The sequence below is a fragment of the Ptiloglossa arizonensis genome, chromosome 11 (assembly GCF_051014685.1).
Source record: "Ptiloglossa arizonensis isolate GNS036 chromosome 11, iyPtiAriz1_principal, whole genome shotgun sequence".
Classification (NCBI taxonomy): Eukaryota; Metazoa; Arthropoda; class Insecta; order Hymenoptera; family Colletidae; genus Ptiloglossa; species Ptiloglossa arizonensis.
In genome coordinates this window covers 9934008-9955621 of record NC_135058.1, presented here as the reverse complement: position 1 = coordinate 9955621, position 21614 = coordinate 9934008, and the positions used below count along the sequence as shown (strand labels likewise).

Below are 21614 nucleotides of genomic sequence, written 5' to 3'. Positions count from 1 at the left end.
TAAATCGGTCGGCAAGCTGAATCTCCAAAATCTTCGAAATAAAAACGTCGCTCGACGGTCGTTTCGCTGATAAATACTCTATTTACGCTATTTACACTTGTTCTTTCACCGGCTGCGAAAATAACCTCGGAATTGAATCGCATCGCGAGCCCGCACGCCCGTGAACGCGAACGTGAACGCGAACGCGGTGAACACGCGAGCGCGTGGCCAAAAAACGAACAACGGGAAACCGATGGCGGTCCTCCTCATGCCATTCTTAGCTTCTTGCGAAGCATACTATATTAGCGTATCGCGAGCACACGGCATCCCGCGGTCAGAATAGATTTCTCTGTTCGAGCCAATTCACTGGCGTTCGGTGCACTCGCTTTCTTCATCGGTGGCTTCTGCTCTTGGAATCCGGCGTCGGCGCCCTGGGCCATTCACAGCCGGCGTTCACCCGAAAATACACGGCCTGGATGGACCCTTCCAGAGGCTTTAATTAAGATTTCTTACGGCCTACTTGCCGCGAAATATTCTCATACCCCCGTCGCGCGAGTCGGCCGCGTTCTTTCCCGCGTTACGATTCTATCGGCCAAGGCGAGACGGCCACACGAAGGATGCATCGTTTCGGTGACAAAATACCGAACAACTGTGACCGTAACGGAGCGCTGCCCGGTTGTAGCCGGCCGCTGTCACGCACACGTGAGTCCGAGAGCCGGTGGTTTAGCGACCGGTGTCACGTACGCGTGAGTTTGACATTTTCAACTGTCGCCTCGTTCCTTCGATCGTGCGTCGTTTGTCTTTTCGCTCGAGCGGAAGAATATTTTCCTTTTAGCTTTTTCAACCGCGGAGAATTTTTTTTTTTTTTTCGTTTTTTTTTTATTATTATTTCGGGTACGTAACGACGAAGTTGTCAAAGTGAGAATCTTTGACGGTCGATACGAGAGAATTTTTGCAAATTTAATAACGAAACGGTGGCGCAATGTTTGTCCACTTTGATTCTGATTTGTTTACAATGATATTTAAAGTTTTATTTGTGTGTGTATTGTGTAATTTTGTTAATAAAATATCAGATACATTTTTAGACGAAGTAACCGACAACTGGAAGGAAAAGGAACGAAATAACGAGTAGATCGACGATAGTGATGGCGTTTGGAAAAATTGGAGCAATTCACGCGAAGTCGGAAGAGTACGTGGAACACGAATGTATCACGCATGCGTGGAATGTAACGATACCTGTGGCGCCATCTAACGCGAAACACCCACGAATACGACCAATAGCTTCTGTGCGATCTTTTCGTTCGATACGCGTTCTGTTTACATCTTTTCAGTTTCGAAAGTCTTTCGATCCCTCGAATATAATTTGGCACATGACCAATTGTTTTCATCTCGGTTGAAAAACACTCGACGCGCGTCGAAACACAAACGCGTGAAATGGGTAAACAAGACGCGCATGCAATGTTCGAACGAATCTACGGAAACGTGTGAAACAACGCTAAACGGGTTCATAAGACCGAATAAATCCCAAAAAATGAGGAAACACACTGTACGATTTTTTTTTGCGCGACTAAGAACGTTAATTTTCCTTCCAAATTTGTTCGCGATTTTTCGAGATCCGCCAGCAAGAAATCTCCAGTATCGAAACCTCGCGCCGAACTCGTTCTCAAGAAAAAGCGTTCGCCTTCGCTCGGAACTTGTCGCGTTCTCCCGAAATAAACCGACACCAGCTCGTACGAAAAACGTCGAACTTTCCGCGAAAAGTTTGCCAATGGTCGCCTTCCGTTCTCCAATCGAGAAGCATGCAGCTCGCGAGCGCCGAGTCGCGAAATCGTACGCGAAGTGTACGTTTAACTCGAGGGGAGGGTGCACCACCTTGACAATTTAAAAGAAACCAATATTTTCTCTCAGAAATACTTTTCTAAAATGATAAATAAAAATTCGAAATCCTTCTATTATTCAAGAATAGGTGAAATTTGATTCAAGCTTGCGAACAGATAAAATTTCATTCAATTTCTTTCCCGATGGAAGATTACAAAAATGTTTCTTTACCATTTTTTGGAGTTTAATTGTAATCTTTAATTCTAATTTTTAGAATTCTAATTCTAAAATGAATTCTAATCGACGCTCGACCGACAGCACACAGACTGCTCAGGTATTCTATTTTTATTATTATCACATTTTTTTACATTTCGTTCGAAATGATTCTCGAGCTTTCGAATCGTCGTTTTCTAGAAAAACAAATTTCGATTTCTTTTCGTCGCGAAAACGGTGAAACTCTTGGAAAATCCAAACGATTTCCGCCCAACCAACGATCGAGAACGATTCTAAAAAGTCGAAAGGGGTGGTATACACGACAGACGCGTAGTCTCGAGTTCGTCGATCGATCGCGTGCTCTGCCATCGATCGTTCGCGCGTAAGCGTTGCGAACGCGGCTTAATAACGGGAACCGACTCCACGGAAAATTGGATTAGCTTTGATAACGCGACGAGCGAACCAACGAGCCCCCGATTCTTCGCGAGACTCGATTTCGCGCTCGATCCTCGTTGGTCGAACGGCTTTCGAGTATCCGACTCTTTTTCATACCTTGTTCCTAACCACCTGATCGACCCTCGCGCGCAACGCGAACCCGAAGCGACTTATACTAGGTTCTTCAATAAGTTTTGTCGTTTTTTCCATTGCAAAAACATACTATGACACTTTGAACAATTATAAATATAGTACGAGTCGACAGATCTACATGAAACTTCACAGATGTAATCGATAGAAATTCCCTTCAAAACCTAAGAAAATTATCCCAAAAATGGAACCTAAGTGTGCTCGTGCACGAGAAAAGATAAAAAAAAGAAGTAAAACAAAAAAAATTTCATTGTTTTATTATTAACGTTTCTCTTTCGAAAAAAATGTACCAATATTGTTGTCGAAATCTCACAAGTTTGTAGTCTTCAGAGCGATGCACCTGAAATTTTCCATGTGTCGTCGATAAATGTCATTCTTGGTTCGCAGAAATTTGTACACCGTACGTGACGAACGAAGTATCATTGTTCGTTCGTCGTGTTCCATGTCCAAAGACTTTTCGAGGTGGTGACTAATGAGAAAGTTACTTTCTAATACAGATTCGTGGTAAAATTTCCACATTCATTGTTCCCTCTTCTGTGACGTCAAGAAGCACTGTTGCGAACAATGAGGGGAGGGAAAAAAAAAAAAAAGAAATTCTATTTGTTCCAGTAATCGTAGTTATCGACCATTTTGGATGTCTCGACAACGTCGGTCGATGTCTTCGTCGCTTGTATAATTTTCACCGGTCGATCGACGAAAGATTAAATTGCCATTTGACGCGTAACTTATTGCAACGTAGCGATGCATTCGGTGTGCATTGTTATCGAAATAATGCGATACCGAACGCGGAGTTTTTAGCGTCAATAAGAATTACTGCCGCATTAGAGAGTACTGGAACGTCGTTCGTTCAATTTTAACCTTCCAGAGGAATTGTGTGTTTGGCCAGGCAAATAATTTTGCAACGATATAAATAAACGATAATCTGCAGGGGTTCGCGCAGGCAAACACCGAGGGGATGAGTTGAAACTTTCCACCCAAATTGCTGCTCCGTCTATGTTTGTTCAGATAACTGGAAAATTTCGATTGTGAAACGCATCGAAGGGACAGATAAAACCTGTGCACGGTGCGTTGCAACATGTGGGCGCTACTTCAGAGGTGGAATCAGGGCGCAGAAAAATAACAGCAAAAAATCGCCGTGATAAACACGCGTCCCATTTAATTCAACCACAAATTTAACCTCGTTACCAAGGTACGAACACCGGCTGTCCAAGTTTTGTTATTATTTTGGATCATTGTTCGTCTTTTTCGGTTTTGCGATTCATTCGAAACGGATAGACATTCATTAACAACTGAAGATTACTATAATTGAGAAAATGTAACTCTTCGTCAACTTTTCACCAATTATTATATTCACGAGATTTCCAAGAATTTATTTAGAATTGTATATCGTTAAAAATCATTTCAGAGTGTCTTATATAAAGTAAAAAACAAATAGTCAATTGTACAAAATGAATCAATTATTCGATTCTAAACGTTTAGTTAAGATACGAGTAGATTCTTCGATTACCTCGTTTATAGATCGGATTCTTCCCTCGATAATTGTCCCGGTGTCGTTCACTTCGAGCAACGTGCCCAAGATTGTTATTTACGAAGACGTTTCGCGTTATTTTCCGGCGCGGTTATTTCGTTCGAATTGTTCGCGCGCGAGGATCGCGTTGTAAATATGCAAAAACCGGATACAACGTTCCGGCGTTGTGAAAATGGCCGGGTGTAAAAGAAAATGTATTTTCCCCTCTCCGCGAGTGGAAACGAATCGTTCCTATAAAACCGCATATCGTCGGGAAGCTTGGCGACAGGGTTATAGATCGGTTATTTGCCGCGTTGTCATTGACAAACAAGCGTTTAAGCATCGATATCATTTTTTCCGCCCGATTTCATGAATATAAAACACGCGGTTCGATCCGAACGAGAAGAATAACGCTCGCGGGAATTTTAGATTTCCGCGCGGGGAACCAAAATCGATGTCAACCACCCACCCCCACCCCTCACCACTCTCCCACCCGCGCCATCGCTCTCCCCCACCACCGTTGGTGGTGCTTTTTACTACAAATTAATCGCGATGGAAAATTCACGCTGTCGTAGATTTTACGTTTAACTCTGTCGATTAATGTTGCGATACACGAGTTACGATTAAAACGCAACATAAATTAATAGTGATAAATGTAGCGTAAATTCATTACGCATCCGTTAATGGAGATTCGGAGTCGGAGTATTTTGAAAAATAACCGCGCTCGTTCCCGAACGAAGATCACCCGGAACTTTATCGCACGCGAAATACACACAGGGTAACGAACAACTAACGAGATAATGGATAACAATTATTGCTTCGTATCGCGGCAATCGCGAATACTTTAATATTCAATTTGCGAAACAATGCGCGCATCGACGAAGAATATAATAGAATCAATGGTCAGTAGTGAAATAACCTTTTTCAAAAATTAATTAAAGTCATCCTTTCGTTGTTTGCGTTTATGGTAATGGCTCAGATTTGCAGTTCGGTCATCCTAGCCAATGGCAAGTAATAAAATAATCTTTTGCAAAGATTCTAATCGCTCTGAAAAAATTCTCGTTTTCGAGTAATAACTTCCGCGCCTCGTTAAAGCGTCGAAAGTGATTCGTATTTATAGATTCAGGCGATTCTTTCTCAGTAGTAGATCAAGATCGCTACCAACCCCGTTTTCGAGGGAATCGGTCGTCCCGATCTCGAAAGCGGGGGTTGCTAGCGATTTTTATCTACACGCTTTCGAGATCGAGAGAGCAGATTCGCTCGAAAGCGGGGTTGGTAGCGATTTTGATCTACAACCGAGAAAGAAACGCCCGAAACTACAAACACGAGGCGCTCGATCTCGAAAGCGGGAATTATCCACGATCGAAGACTTCGCCGAGAAGTTTCGTTTAACGAGATTTCCGATTGCCAACAATGGTTCAAGGAAACTGGACGAAGGACGCGCGGATGTGGGTTATTCGAGAATCTCGTCCGCTGGAACGTGACTCGAACTCGTGACCGTCGTCCTTAGCCACGAGACGATCGTGAATCTATCAGAAGACGTTATTCTCGAGATCTCGGGTAGCATCGGTTAAACGAGGACACGCTCGCCAAGCCGGAGCAGCAATAAGCATTCAGCGATCGAGATTCTCGCGCGACTTTCGTCCGACGGTGATAAAAGTTTAATCGACTCCGGACATCGTCGTTGCATATCGAATCGCAACGAATTCCACTTTGCATTTCACCGATTCCGTTGACGCTTCTCGTCTCGCGACGAGATAGATCTGGACCGTTCCACGTCTAAATACGATCAGGATGAAACGACGTGGCTGAAAAGTCGCTCTGAAAGAAGATCGCACGAGGTGTAACGCATCGATTTTAACGAGACTTCGTGGGTGGATGGGAAACCGTAAAATGTTTCGTATCTGTTGGAACGTTTGCTCGGATACTCGATGATTTGAACAATTTTAAGGAATAAACATTTAGAAGATACGAATTGTGTAAATTACTGTGTAAATTAGACAATAGGATAAAAAGTATGTAGAAATGTATTCGCGTGCACAGAGTATGAATTAAACGGAAGGAAAATTACGTGTCAGGGCTGTGCGTAGATACTTTGGTACCCTAGACTTTTCGCTTTGCGAGAGATATATAGAAAAGGGTTGATTTCCAATTTCTCGAGCAAAGACCCGAGTAGTTAAAAAGAAAAGGGTGAAGTATTTAATTCAATTTTTTACTTTTAAAGATACACGTAGACCATAACGTTTCCTTCGTTTAAACACAAGGACCGAATCCTTCAGCCATGGAGGCCATATCCATTCAGATAAAGAGACGTGGACAACGAAGCTACCACGATTTAAAAGAAATCAGAATTTTCCCTTGAAATTCCCGCGGAGGACAGGTTTCGAAAACAATCGAAGGAAAATTCCAAATAAAGCATCGTATCGTTCTTTCTCGTATGTCTCTTCGAGGATAGGTTTCTAGATTGCGATTCGGCAAGCCGGTTCTCGCGTTTCTTTCGCGTAAACGACGACGAGAGAGATCCAACGTCGTTTCCAACGTCGTTTCCCCTGCAATCACCACCTCGAGGGGGGCTGCACTGGTGAATCCTCCAGCTTCAGGTGGTTCGGATAAAAAGAAAGGGGAGGCAGCGAAGTACGCGTGGACAATGTTCGAGGGCGGTAATAAAAAGCGGAGAAACAGTGGCTGGCGACGGATACGGACCAGCCAAGGGGGCGAGGAGGGGGCAGAGTGAAAGAGAGAGAGAGAAAGAGAGACAGAGGGGTGCAGGGGTGGCGTCGGACAAAAGGACGCGGCGACGAAGACTGGGAAAGCGGATAAACGTGGCTCTGTCGTCGGTTTCGCGGCGAGCGTGGGCCAACGTCGTGCACATAACGCGCGACGCCGACGCCGACGCCGACCGACGCCGACTGCTGCAATGCGGCGATGTCGGCATTTTAATTGAAAACGCCGCCTCTCGCTCTCGCGATACCGCCTCTTCCACCGCTAACCACTTCTCGCTTCTTCGCTCATCCATTCGTGGTTTATTAATGAACGTTAATGTCGTAGGAGAGGCGCGTCGTTCCTTTTAATTGCGCCCCTAAATTATTCACCGTGCAGCCGGCGTATCGCGGCCGTCCACGTTTTCAGCCACCATCCGAGCCGATACCTTTCGTCGAGATTCCCGCGGGTGCAGCGAACTGGATCCCTCTCGTTAATAAAATAGTTCGACGGGACTGTTCGTACGTCGATCGCCCGGTTCAGGGTTCTCATCGACTCGGGGAACATCGGGGGCTTACCGACACCGGAACCGATGATCTTCGAGAGTCCAGGTGGCTACGGGGACCACAGAGGATGTTAAACGCGTGGCTGGTTGACGAGCGTTCGTTGATCGCTTGGCAGTTCTCGAAGGTGGGTGATAAGAACGAGGAGAAAAGTGGAAGTCGAGAAGAACGTAGTCGATTCTGGTCATGGTGGTGTCTTCGGGGACGAATTTAGCGTGTATGTTCAGCGTTCGTTGATCACTTTGGAATTATCACTTTGAGGGTGGGTGGTAAGAAATGTGAAAGTCGAGAGGAACGTATTCGATGCTAGTGTCTTCGGGGATGAATTTAGCGTGTCTGCTCAATGTTCGTCGATCACTTTGGAATTATCACTTTGAGGGTAAGTGATAAGAAAGGTGGAAGTCGAGAAGAACGTATTCGGTTCTGGTCACGCTAGCGTCTAGAGAGAAGAATTTAGTCTCTCAAGGCCACTTTTCTGTCTGTGAGTGCACGCTAACCTCATTTTCAGAGAGAAGTTAATAGTTCATTCTTTTTATTGCTATTCGAATAACTCGAGTTTGATGTCGAAAGAGTAATTGTTCTATTATCAGAACGTTCGATACGTCATCCTATTGATTCTAATACTGTACTGCTCATACTATGAACACGTAAATGCCTAGGTTGATTGGCTACGAGTCTAGGGTACTTGTGGTAGTACGGATTATGTTTTCCTCGAAGCTTGTGTAACGTTGGAGAGGCACAGAGGCGGAGCGAAAAGGATAGATGGGACGGTGAAATGCAGTGGTGGGGATAGTCGCCCAGCGACCTTGACCGGCCGATACTTCTTGGCTCGACCGAAATGAACTCACCGGTAATACTCTCAGACTCTACGCTACGGAACATTCGAGGACACTATTCTCGAAGAAATTATGCACGTCGCGTATCTCGTTTACCAAATGCCCCGATTCTTACGCGTTCAAGAAAATTATACAAATTACTCGAATACTCCTATCGCATTCTTCGCATCGTGCACAACGCGATAAGTCCAACTTATTTACTACCGCGAGTGTTTTGCAACCAATTAAAATAATTCGACCGGAGATTACTCTCCGGCAATCTCTTCTATTCGAAGTGTTATAAATTAACCGAATCGAAATCAATCGAGCCAACGAAATTCATAATTAAAACGAGTACATCGAACGCAATCCTTATCTATAAATTTCGAGCAGAGAAGCCACCTTTGGACGAGTTTGCGATCGTTCTGTACCGGGTGTTCCGAAATTTGTATCAAACTAGCGTAGCAAAGATTCGATGGAGTATACTATTCGTGCACAGTGTCCGAATTGAAAAAGAAAACACCCAGTTTGAACAAAAAGAAACACGAAGAACGTTTAATTATTATCGAGTGCGTAGAGTTCTTCGCTCCTCGTTTCGATTTCGGTAATCGGGCGCGAAACTGCGTTAATTCCAACGGAAAACGAGATACGCGGAGATTGGCCGAAATTTTAATTATTCATTAACGACGCACTTTCTCGATGATCCGCGGAACGTCGACGCCGTCGGTTCTCTTATCGTGGCTTCGCGATACCGGGAGAAAGATTATTAAACCGAGAGACCGGGCGGGAAAAGACCCGCTCGACGTCTGTGCGCAGCCGGATAGGGTGGCTGGCACACAGGGGTAGCCACCCCGCGAACAGTGCCGTATCAAACAGAGCAGGGCCCTGGCCGAGATCGATGCGTCGCGCGGCTCATCACTTATTTACGCCTTCATTACTGTAAACAATGCGTCTCTCCCTTTACGTCCGGCTTCTCTTTCTCTCTCTCTCTCTCTCTCTCTCTCTCTCTCTCTCTCTCTCTCTCTCTCTTTTTCTCTCTTTCTTCTCTGTTCATCGTTCGTTCTCCCTGCTTGTCAGTCCGCCGACGCCATTCCATCTCGTCTGCTTGGTCCACGAAACCCCCGTTGGTTATATTCGCGACTGAAACCGTCCATTTCCGAAAGTAACTTTCCGCCAACCGCGTATAAAACGCGGCGACTCTCGCAATCGCGAACGATTAATTAGAAACGAGTGGACGTCGTTAATATAAAAAAAAAAGAAAAATAGAAACGCACACATCGAGGTATTTCCGAATGATCGATTGAGCGTTTCGAAATTATCGCGCTCGATCTTGTTACCGTGCTCGCGCTGTCTGGCGAATATCGATTTTGCTATTTTGGAGGCAATTTTAACAGTAATTTTCGGGACGTTCGACGATTTTAGAAGTGACTTTTTGTCTAGTTCGTCGCGTCGCGGTGGTTAATAAAATACACGAGCGAAGTTGGGATTCGATGGTTTAAATATCGAGGTTTGATCGAGGGTTGAGAAAAAATATATTTCTCACGGTTATCACGGACGTATAATAATAATACGGATCGGAATCTGTTACGTCGAGATTGTACGTAACGATGTTTCGAGGGACCGAGTGAAACACGATGTTTAGAGACAGATTAAAATATACAATTACGTAAAATTTATACATTTACGACAAACCCAGCCGAGAAGCTTGCTTCGATTTCGAATTCTATTTTTTCTTTTTTTTTATTTCGAGAGGCATTTTTGAGAGCAATTTTCGGGGTATTTTTGCGCACTTTACGGGTCGAGGTAGTTAATAAAATACGAGGGTGAACGGATCTACGATATTCGTCGAGTCTTGCGAAAACAATTGCTACGGATTTCACGAACGAATAATACGCAATGGAATTTATTGCACCGAGGTTGTACGCGATACGTTACGAAGAATTATGTAAAATGTATCCAGAGTTAGATTAAAATGTACAACTGCGTAAAGTACACGGACCGGTGAAAATCCAGCTGAGAGACTTATTTCGACCTTCGAATTCGGGGATAGGTTTACTTTTACTTCTGCTCGACGAAATGAGAAAAATGTAAAAAAAGAACATACCTCGCGAACGAACATCTTTCTCGCAAGAGCGGTTGAAGTTTTGGCCAATTATATTGCGCTGAGTAGCTGCCGAGAGCAACGAGTTCCCCCCACTTTGTCTCCCTTTGCTACATGCGGGGCGAGGACGCGTTATGTGCGCGCGCATCGTGGAAACAAAACCGCATATAGTGAAGGATGAAGCCGCGTAAGGGCCTCCACTCGTGAACGGTACTGTGTACACAATAACAGGAGACAAAGAGGGGGAAGCGTTTTGCTCCCAGAAGCGACTCCGTGCAATCTAATCGGTCGAGACTTTAGCAACTTTCCTTTTTTTTTTAGGTTTGTTCGCGCACGTACAGTTCATTTACAATATTTTCTCCTTTTATCGAGTGGAATGCTTCGAAATGAAAAATATTTCGATTTAAAGTTTCAATCTCGAGCTGAATTTCGCGATAGGTTCTTTAAACTGATCCTCATGGACTGGAATGTTTGGATTAGCATTAAGGTTATATTAAAGTACTTATATCGGGTTAGGATCAATAGTAGAACTGTGTCTTGCTTTTGGACCACCCTGTATACGTATCTTTCCTAGTGTACCACGAAACTGTTTGTTATTGTTCAGCTCGTGTTTAAAAATAGGGACCAACAATTATCGATATACGAATTTTTCGTCAAAACTGAACGAAATCGAAAGAGTTATCGGAGGAGGACTGCGAGCGTCGAGTTATCGAAACACGAACAGTGATGGGAATTACTTGTGATCGCGAATCCGAGCAACAGATTCGATCAATACCCGAGACATCGCTGTAGAATGTATTTTTTTTGTTCGATTTTTCACGAATCATCTTCCCAGTACGCAATCTCAACGAATTTGTAAACATGTATCTTCCGTACTACAAAACAATTCCACTCCATTACATATTTCTTTCCTCGTTAAATATTTCTAATTAAAATTGAACAGTGGCGTCACAAGATTACATTCATCTTCATCGAACTACTAGAAAATAATTCCACTGTATTAAATATTTCTTTTCTCGTTAAGTAACCCTAATTAAAATTGAGCAATGGCGTCACAAGGGTACGTTCGTCGCCTTCATCTTCACCTAACTACTAGAAAACATTTCCACTCTATTTAATATTTCTTTCCTGGTTAAGTATTTCTAATTAAAATTGAGCAATGGCGTCACAAGGGTACGTTCGTCGCTTTCATCTTCATCGGTTTCGCGCGTCGGTGGAAGCGACACGCGTGTTGCATCAATTTGAGGCATTAGCATATAATGAGGGGGATGGGGGGAGGGGGGTCACACACACAAAATGTACGCGAAGCGGATCGATCGTCGGTGGTCACGAGAGCCTCCGTGATTTCGAACGTCCTCGATTTTATTAGGCATTTTCAATTAATCGCCACGGATGGAAAATATGCAACGATAAGCGATATACACACACACATACACAGACACACACGTGGCCCGATCTAAGAAATTATTATGCAATATCGACGGGGCACTCCGCGCGATAACGTCGCGGTCGACCTTGTCCGTGTATTTCAGAAACTCGCGACAAACACGGCATCGGGTTTCGCATTAGCCTGCTAGGCGGGTAACCTAATTATTCAAGATGTGGACTAATTTAGACAATGGCGTCGGACGTGGATTAATTTTTACAACCCCGAACAAGGAAGAGCGCAATTACGAATCGCGTTTAATCGTCAAGAGGACGTAATTCGTTGACGTAATCGAGCGTTTATGGACACGCTATCGCGAGATTATTGAGAATGCTCCACGATCGATGATTCGGACGAACGATTAAACTCGATGACTCTCCGACCGTGCGTTTTCTAAGATTTGTTGAGATTCTCAACAAGGTAGGATTGTTTTCTTTCTCGGCAACTCAACTTTACATAATTAATAAGTTTTATAAGACTTATTTCATTGTAAAAACTCGTCGGATGAATGTAAGTAATTTAAATGTACGTAGTTTCATCGATGGAAACCGTATAAAATTGTTTTGTACGAATTGTACCAGTCGTTGGACTTCTGCTTTTCGAATTCGATTAGGCTGCTTTTCGAATATTTTATTTAAACTATTGTATCGAGAAAATTTACGGTAATATTTATCGCACAGATAAGACAACTTTTTACAAATCAAAATCTTTAACTGATTCGATGCATCGATATTGGCGCTGAACAAGTTTTCGAAAAATGAACTTTTCGAGATTGAATTTAATTGCCAGGAAAACATCGTGCGAGAAAACAACCACTCTGCGAGTGATTAATGTATTCCGCGTATCTCGAGGTGGTTTATTTAAATAAAAGTAAGCGTAGACTTACGAAATGTTTCGTACGATTAATACGATCGATAAAATTTATCGTAACGCGCGAACGTCGATCGACATCGTTCGAAGATCCGGTAATTTCGAATGTTTAACGATCGAAATTTTCTTTTCGCGTGGTCGTGTGTATTTTAAACAAAAATAAGTGTCCCCGATTTTTGACCGCGGAGTCCGTGAGTCAGTCTCAGTGAAAGTGATTCGAAGACAATTTTTCGGACTTTGATTTGCAAGAGTGAAACTCGTACTTGAATGTTTTGTATCGTTTCTGGGATTAGTAATCGCACTCATTAAAATAAATGAACGAATTTCGTTTCATTAAGGCTGCTTTCTTCGCGCTGATAATTCATATTTATAAATACGAATCAGAGAGTCGGTCGTATTGGTCTCTTTATCGGCGAAACTTCTAGAGAGAGAGAGATTCTTTTCGAACTCGTAATTTATTCGAAACACGTCCAAGCGACACGACATATTGTATTTTCCCTAACGACATCATCACCGGTTCCGTTTCATTCCGAAGTGATTAAACGTCGTTTTGAATTTTTACATCGTTTCGATCCATTCATCATTCTGTTTACAAGCCAATCAACGTGGCGAATAATCTGCACACATATCAGACACAAAACGACATTGAATAAAAATCATAACGCTTTGGTATTCTCTGAATCGAACTCGTGACACGACGTCTATCGGGTAAGATTTTTTTTCCAAGTATTTATTCATTCCCTAGCTGCAAAGGAAACGCGATTGTGGAATAATAATAACGGAATATTAGTCGTAAAACACGTTGCTTGTAATTATTTTTAAACAGTAGTCATTTTGGACACTGATTATAATTTTTTTCCCTATCTTGACACACATTTCGAACTGTGATCAGAATTTTTTTATGTCGTAATCCAGGTCCTGGGCGGTGATTAGAGTTTTTTGAGAGTGATTACCTGTATTTTTTAGCCGATCACAATCGTACAGGTGTGTTTCATTCTATCGGTTACATATCGGTACCGAATCAATATTGCAAACTACAGATTTAAATAGTCGAGCTAAGTGGTTTGCTCGGCAAACATTGCTGGAGAGTCTTTGCTGACGAGTTCACCAGCAACCTAGGACGAAACTCTAATTTTAGGAAACGAAATGTTGCCAATATTCATTCCAGTTACATACCGAACTTCGCACGCGGCGTTATACAGCTGTTACGAAGCTCGGTTCCATGAACCGACGAGTCCCCCTTATTTATAAAAATAATATCGCCAGTCCACGATAATGATCCTTTTCGAAAGTTACTCGTTGAAATTTATTAGAACAGTATTCGACTACGATACGTTCAATGACACAATGCTCGCCGATAAATCGTAATGTTTCGTTCGGAGTAGCCGGTTTGCTTTTAACGTCTCCGACCTACTTGAACCGTATCTCTTCGGAACGTTCTAAAATTATAATACAAATTAAAATACAACAATTGACTGTCGAAAATTTCCCAAGCAACTGTAGATTAAAATGTACTCAATTGATCTTTGGTTTAGATAAATTTCAAAGATGAACAAATTTTCTCAACTTCGTTTTAAGCTCTAATAGTAATAACGGTAATTGTAATAAAGGTTTCCATACATTTTGTACGATCACTACGCGTATAATTTCGATTCGACTTCGTTTCGAGCGGTTACGGTAATAATGGTGATTCTATAATAATAATAATAATAATAATAGCCAAAAATTCACTCTGTCACGTAAATGAAGTTTCGTTCGAGATGGACGATTCGTCGCGAAGGAATCTCGTCTAACGTAAAAATTCGAACGCCGAGCGTGGAAGTTAACGCGGAGGAGGTACGTAACCGTGGTAAGACGCCATTTAATGTCACGACGACGAGGAGGAAACGACTCTCGAGTTCGGACGTTCAACATGATTTCAGCTATCGACTCGGTACCGAGGTCCACGGGGCCAGCCGCACCGCACACAACCAGCTCTATTTTCCGCCACGCCAGACTCTGGCTACTTGTTTGCGCAACCACGCGACAATAAAATTCGTTTACGACTGCATTAGGTCCGCGCCACGGCTTTGTGCGATAGCCACTTCCGCTCCACTTGTAAATCACGAATTTAGCACAGTGTCATTCCTCCGCGTCGCTTTTCTGCAAACACCGTTTTCCGTCGTTATCGACGAGACCGTGCTAGCTACTCGCGCGGATCCGTCACGTCGGAATTAACGCGATTTCATATTCGAGGTTACGAGACATTACCGATCGAGGGCGCGGGGAGTGAATCAATCGCTGGAACGAAGATGGCTCCTCGATTTTTCGTTCGCCTGTTACTTCCACCGTCGAACACGGTAAAAGAACCTCGAGTAAATAAATAATGAGAACTAATTCAGGAATCGGATGGTAATAACTACCGATATACGTTCGAGTGCGTGAAACGTTGCTTGGGACGAAACAAGTATTCGAATATTGAAGTTAGCGAAGGCTGTACGAACGATTAGAAGTCCGAGAATCATTCACCGAGACGGTATCCGATTTTATAGTTCCCGGACAGGCTCGTCGTTGCGTTGTCTACGAATCGTTCGTCTCTGCGATAATAGCAATGATGGTAAAATATTTTGTGAAAGTTAACGTTCGTCGTTTTAATCGGTAAACACGGAAACGTTGTCCTTGGTTTGCGCAGCTCGACGCAACGATTGACACACCAGATTCGAGTGACATACCGAGTCAGAAGTTCCGGTAAGCTGCGCGCGCAGCTGCGTGCTGCGCACGCATCGCGCAGCGCACGGAACCGCACGCGATACGTGGGACAACGATACCGAAGAGGCAGACGAAAAGAGGTCGCGCTCGAGGAGGGAACGGTGCTGCGTTACGTGGATATTTCGTGGCCGATTCGACGCTCACGCTGCTCGTTGCACGTAGAAGGGATGATAATTAGGCGTGGCGAGGCGACGAAGAGATGCTCCCAATGATATCGGAGACAGTCTTCCCGTATAAAGGATGACGTAAGCGCGATTCACTCGGTGTCCCTTGCCGCGTACGTGTTCGCGTGCAGCCGCTCTGCACTGTCTCGTCGCGGATCGCGTTTAGGTGGTCCATTCAGGGACCACGTTTTGGAACGTTTACTTCGCGGGGTCACCGAGGTTAACTCGCGTGTCCAGAGTATCCCAAAGTAGGGTCGCGAAAGATAATATTTAACGTGGAGAAATATAGACTTTTCGAATCTCTTTCCAACGACGTGTTTCGATCGCAGGAGTTCGACGACCGTTGGAGTACGTTTGTTTTTTTAAATAAATGCTGTCGTTCGTTCAGCAACGGTGAATGCTCAATAAACGTTGCCTCGGGAAAATTATATCGACGTGTTATCAGAATTCAGTATGTATAATTTATTTATCGGTGCTAAAGTTCTCCAAGCGTTTGATTCAACCGGTGACTCGACGAACGGTTCGATAAATAAAAATCGATAAAAATTTCCTTCTTTTTTTTTAGAGTTAGGTCCAGGTTCCAACGAGTTTGGAAAGCGTTGCTTCGGATCGGTAACAGTGAGGGCTTTCGTCGCGTTGAAATTCTCGCGAAAGTCGTGGGCGGTAGACAGCGATCTTTGCGCGAAACACGCGGCCGTCAGTGTTAACATGTGACGGTCGTGTTCGAGAACGAGTCTGCAACTTGCTAACGCAGTATCCTGTGACGCGTCGAGTAGGGAAATCGCGGTCGACGATTAGGCACAAATTGATTCGTATGAAAGTGCAATACTCTTTCGATATTTTTTCCATCCTTCGTCCGTCTTGAATTCTTCCGTGAATGCATACTTATTCCACAAATTTATTAAAAAAAAAAAAAAACCAACCCGTACTTTGCGTATTCTCTACAATTACGCGTTCAAGCTCTCGGTTCCTCGGTAGATTTTCCATACGTCTCTCGAGCGATTAAATAAATAAATAAATAAATAATTGCTCATCGAGGGCGAGCCTCGGGGTCTCTTTTCCTCGCGGTGGTACGAATAAAACATTTCGAGCCTGCCGTTCGGATCGAGCAGCGTGTTTACAACTTCGAGCATCCCACGTCGGCCAGAAACCGAGTTATTTGCAGTCGCGCGATTGCACGCGGATCACGGTCTGTTTTTGCGCCAAAGAGGAGAGACCAGAGCCATGGTTAAACAGCGCATCGAGGACAAGATTATCGCATACTTTACGCCGCATTTCATAACTCCCATACCCGACACTGGAACGAATGCTCCGACCAGAAGAAAGTGTTCGAAACTCGAACAATACGGTTTTTCGTTGTTAACGTTCCAGGAGCCATCGTCCTGGTCGTTGGTGGATTCTTCGATCCTAGATCTTGTACTCCAAACATCTGACTGTTACATTACCGAAGAGACTTTATCTTTGCACGTGGACATCCATCGAAACGGATATTCTCTTTCGGAGAATTTTTAACTGCGATTTTTAGCTTCATTGTAACGTTTCCGGACCAAGAGAATCGATCTCTGAACAATGAATATCTTTTATCTTAATCGGTAAATTCTTCGTTGGTAGATCTTCTACTCCAAATATTTTATCATTATCTCCATTGTCCAAGAGAATTGATATTCGAACGTAGACATCGTCGACGGATCTTTTCTTTCCGAGAATAATATTGTGATTGTTAGCTTCGTTCCGACGTTCCACGACCAAGAGAATCGATCTCCGAACACCCAGGTCGATGATAGATCCTTTCGCGGTTTAATATTCCAAACGACCAAGTTCTTACATTACCGATCCTCTTTAATCGAGTAAGTCGAACTTCGAGTAACCACGTTTACGTCGGATCTTCCCTTCTTGATGACTATCACCTTCGTTATAACATCCCTGCGCCAAGAGAATTGATCTCTGACCGTCTACATCGTCGGTAGATCTTTCGCGGTTTAATATTCCAAGCGATTAGGTTCTTCTATTAGCGATCCTCTTTAATCGAGGAAGTTGAACTCTGAATATACATAACGACGTTGGATCTTTCCTTCCTGGGCCGAATATTTCAAGAGGCTGACGTCTACACTTTCCTTGACCGAGAGAAATAGTCACCGATCGTCAGAACATTCGTTGCACAACTGTTTCCGGATTCTCGACATTCGAACGTTTCGTCTATTAAATATTTAAACAATGGACCCTTCTAGGCTCCAATGCTCCACGCGTTCCTTAACCGTGCAAATTAATCTCCGAATATCAGAGAGCGTCTATTGGTCGGTTTCCTCCTGGATTTATCATCCTCGTGCGTTCGTGAGTTTAATATTTGAACACTGGACCTACCTAGGTCCAATATTTGGACACTGGACCTTCTTGGGTCTGTTATTCCAAGCGTGTTCTTTAACTCGTAAAATTAATCTCCAAACATTCGAATGCTCAACGGTTATCACGTCCTAGGTATTCACTGGTCCTTAGATGGACAAAGTTAGCCACTAGACGTGCAGAAAAATGAACCGGTGGGTTCAAATTTCATTCTGTAAATTTCTGAACCTCGAAACCTTTTCGCGAGCTTTTGATCAATTTCGACACCGAAACTTTCCAGGTTCAATATTTCAAGTGTCTTCCTCAACTCGCGAAAATTGATCTCCAAACGTTTGAACGTTCAATAATTATCATCTGGTCCTAGACGATTCAATACTTCGATAGAAATAGTTAATCACCGACTATTTACAATAAATTCTATCAAGATGGTCTCAATTTCGAGGTTTCAGGTTCAATATTCCAAATGTGTTCCTAAACTCGCAAAAATTGATCTCCAAACGTTTGTACGTTCAATAATTATCATCTGGTCCTAGACAATTCTATACTCCGATAGAAATAGTTAATCATCGGACGTTTACAATAAATTCTATCGAGATGGTCTCAATTTCGTTACAGCGAAAATTCAAGCTCGAGCGTACTTATTACTATTATTATTACAGGGATCATTCAGGATCATTCCTCCCTTTTCGGGAGATTTCCCAATCGGGGAATCCCCTCGAGTTTTCAAAGTCCCGGTGTCTTGATCGTCGTCGTCGCGCGCGATTCAAGCCGCGAAGGATATCCCGGAGCGCGTCGCCCCGAAACGCCTCGCGGAGAAGAACCTTTTAGAGGCCAAAAATATCCACTCGCCGGTCGGTTTATCGATAATGGCGGCATAATACGAAACGCGTGTAGAACAAGCGGGCCTATCTTTAGAGGCGAGCTATCTCGGGCCGGTGGAAAGAAACGTACGAGCAGATCGAACGAGCAGATGAGAGATCTCGAGCGCATGAGCGCGTCTGTTGCTCGCCCGAGGAGGTATGGCTGCTCGCCTCCTTCACCGCCTCCTCCTCCATCTTCTCCATCTTCCTCTTCCTCTTCTTTTTCATCGTCCTCCTCTTCTTCTTCCTCCTCCTCTTCTTCTTCGTCTTCTCGAGCTCTCTGTCTTCGTTCGTCAAAAAATGAAGGAAAAAACCGGAGACCTTACGAAGACGTATCGCGGCGGCTTAACGGCACGAGCGAGGAGCGCGGTTACTATTTTCGAGAGCGATGTTTATCTGGCCCGGATCAAATATATAGTTATGAGTTCCAGAAGGCGGCCGATAGTTCCTCGAACGAGTCATTATTAGCCAGGGTGCCGCGGAGGACCGACCAAAAATACGCGTAGTTGCGCGAGCTACTCGCGCGAGCGAGCGCGCGCGCGCGTCTTCACCACGGCATCAGGAATCCGCGAATTTTCGGCGACGCGCCAACGCTTAAGGGGGATCCCCGACACGCGACCGCCATCGAGAAAATCGTCGCGCCACGCGGGACGCGCGTGACTCTCGGTTTCGTGGATTCGTGGCTGGATCCCGTGATCGTCGTACGGATCGGGTTCTCCGACGAGCGAACACGAATCGAACCGACGCGAAAACGGGGTTCCCCCTCGCGGCCGCACGGATTCCAAACGCGCGGATTAAACGAGGCGGTGGTTCCGTGGCGGTGACTCCCCGATTCGCAGCGGTCGACCGGTCTTGGTTCGACGACTATGTTTAAGAACGGAACGAGTCATACGTTGACTCGTGATGTTCAACCGGAACGAAACGGAACGAGTCATACGTTGACTCGTGATGTTCAACCGAAACGGAACGGAACGGAACGAGTCATACGTTGACTCGTGATGTTCAACCGAAACGGAACGGAACGGAACGAGTCATACGTTGACTCGTGATGTTCAACCGAAACGGAACGGAACGGAACGAAACGGAACGAGTCATACGTTGACTCGTGATGTTCAACCCCGACCACACGAAATCGGTAAAGTTATAGAAGATGTAGTAAGTTTCTCTTACAGTGTGTGCAGTGTTGCCGTTACTAGCACGCGCAGGATTGCCGTTTCTTGGGAACGCAACGCTTACAGGCCCAGCAGACATCGGGAATGGTATTTTCTGCAAACGTTTGGATATACGTGAACAACATCGTCCGACACCGGTTAACTACACGGCATTTGCAAGTGGCAATCGTTCGGAGACCGCCAATATGGGGCAGGGGCGGGGCGGGGTGTATACAGGGGTGGTGGTTATTTCGGGGATCTATTTAACTCTGGACTCTGACGCGGAACATTGAAAAATTGTTAAAGACCGTCGAGGTGTCCGGTAAGTCCTCGAATTGTCTATATAACGCGCAACGCACGACGTGTAATCGCGTACCTGTACCGGTACGTTTGTTTCTAACAATATTGTCACTCGAGTCGAGAAATAACAATACGAGTATTCCGAGTGTTTCGCGATCGGATCCCCTTCCTATTTCACCGTTTATCGATCGAGTTTCCGAAATTCGTGAATTAAATAGCAGCGGGCGTAAAATGAAATCAACGATTCGCGGGATTTGTTCGAGGTGACGTCACGTGCCAAGAATCTCGCGAAACAGTGCCGTCTCTTTCGCGTTATCACGGCTCTCTCGCTATCTGCGTTTCAAAATCGACCGGTGTATCTTGCCAAACTGTCGACGATTTTAATTCGTGGGATTTCTTGGAAATGACGTCACCGTTCCAAGAATCCACTCGCGAAAATGCAACAAAGCGGGAGGGGGAGTGGAGTGGGCGGTGGGGTGCTGGAAATACGGGATTCCGAGTTTGTTTAATTTTAAGCAACGTGTTATATTTGGAGCAAAGATACGAGCAAACGCGATCATTGCAATAACGGTGATATCAATAATAACGATACTTTCACTGGTCAGGGAAACAATGGTAGATCAATAGAAATGGTAGTGGTACCGGTGGTAGGTATGGTAATAGCAATAGTGGTATAGTAGCGGTACGTAATATTGTTTGCGTGTGGTGTTTGTTTAATACTGAACGCGTCGTAAGAACGCTCGAGCCGAGGAACTAATAATCGGACAAAGCCGAAAACATTTTAAGAAATCTGGAAATAGAACGTGCGAGTTATATCACGTAATGTGAGTAATTCGTGGTGTTAAATGTAATACTTGGCACAATCGGGAAAGAGATGAATCCTCGTGCAAAAATAACTCGAAAACGTACAATGACACTTTCTCGTGCGAGATTTCTCTTTCCAGGAAATCGTGCTGCGAAGGTTCGTCGAACAGGTGCACGTTCGAATAGATTAAAATGTACACTTTGGGTGTTGATAACGAGTTAATAGAAGTCGTTGAAACGAAACCTACGCCCCCCTAGTTTTTCTATGTTCGTTAAGAAGAGACTAGATGCTAGTAATCGCTCCGTATACAAAGATCAAATATCTTCGAAATACGCAAAAAATCGGATGGAACTGAAAATGCATTTACAAAACCCTCGATTGACCCTAGTGCGTCTCTCGGGTCTTTTTCGACCCCGTGATACATTCTTTTTCCACAACCAAAGCTGTTACAAGAAACACCACTGTATTTCCTCCCATTTTCTCGATTCTCTCATTGCTCTATAAACTTAAGAAGATTCATTTCTCGATTGACTCTGTTGAGTCTCTCGGGTCTTTTTCGACCCGTAACACATTCTTCCTCTACAACTAAACCTTCTATAACAGACAGTATCGTATTCCCCAACATCTCCTCAGTCCTCTCATTACCTAATAAAATTAAAATACAAGTTC

General features: G+C 44.2%; 1 protein-coding gene across 7 annotated transcripts in view; it reads right to left on the bottom strand.

Moving 5' to 3' along the window:
* The window catches only part of Mam (neurogenic protein mastermind), a 380463-nt gene that overhangs the window by 72173 nt on the left and 286676 nt on the right, over window positions 1-21614 (bottom strand). For 6 of the 7 annotated variants that reach the window (XM_076323064.1, XM_076323065.1, XM_076323067.1 and 3 more), the window contains one exon: window positions 19860-19955. The exons of the other annotated variant lie outside the window; for it this stretch is intronic. In XM_076323064.1, the coding sequence (XP_076179179.1) occupies window positions 19860-19955 (96 nt within the window). The remainder of the gene's footprint in view (window positions 1-19859; window positions 19956-21614) is intronic. 7 annotated transcript variants of the gene reach the window in all.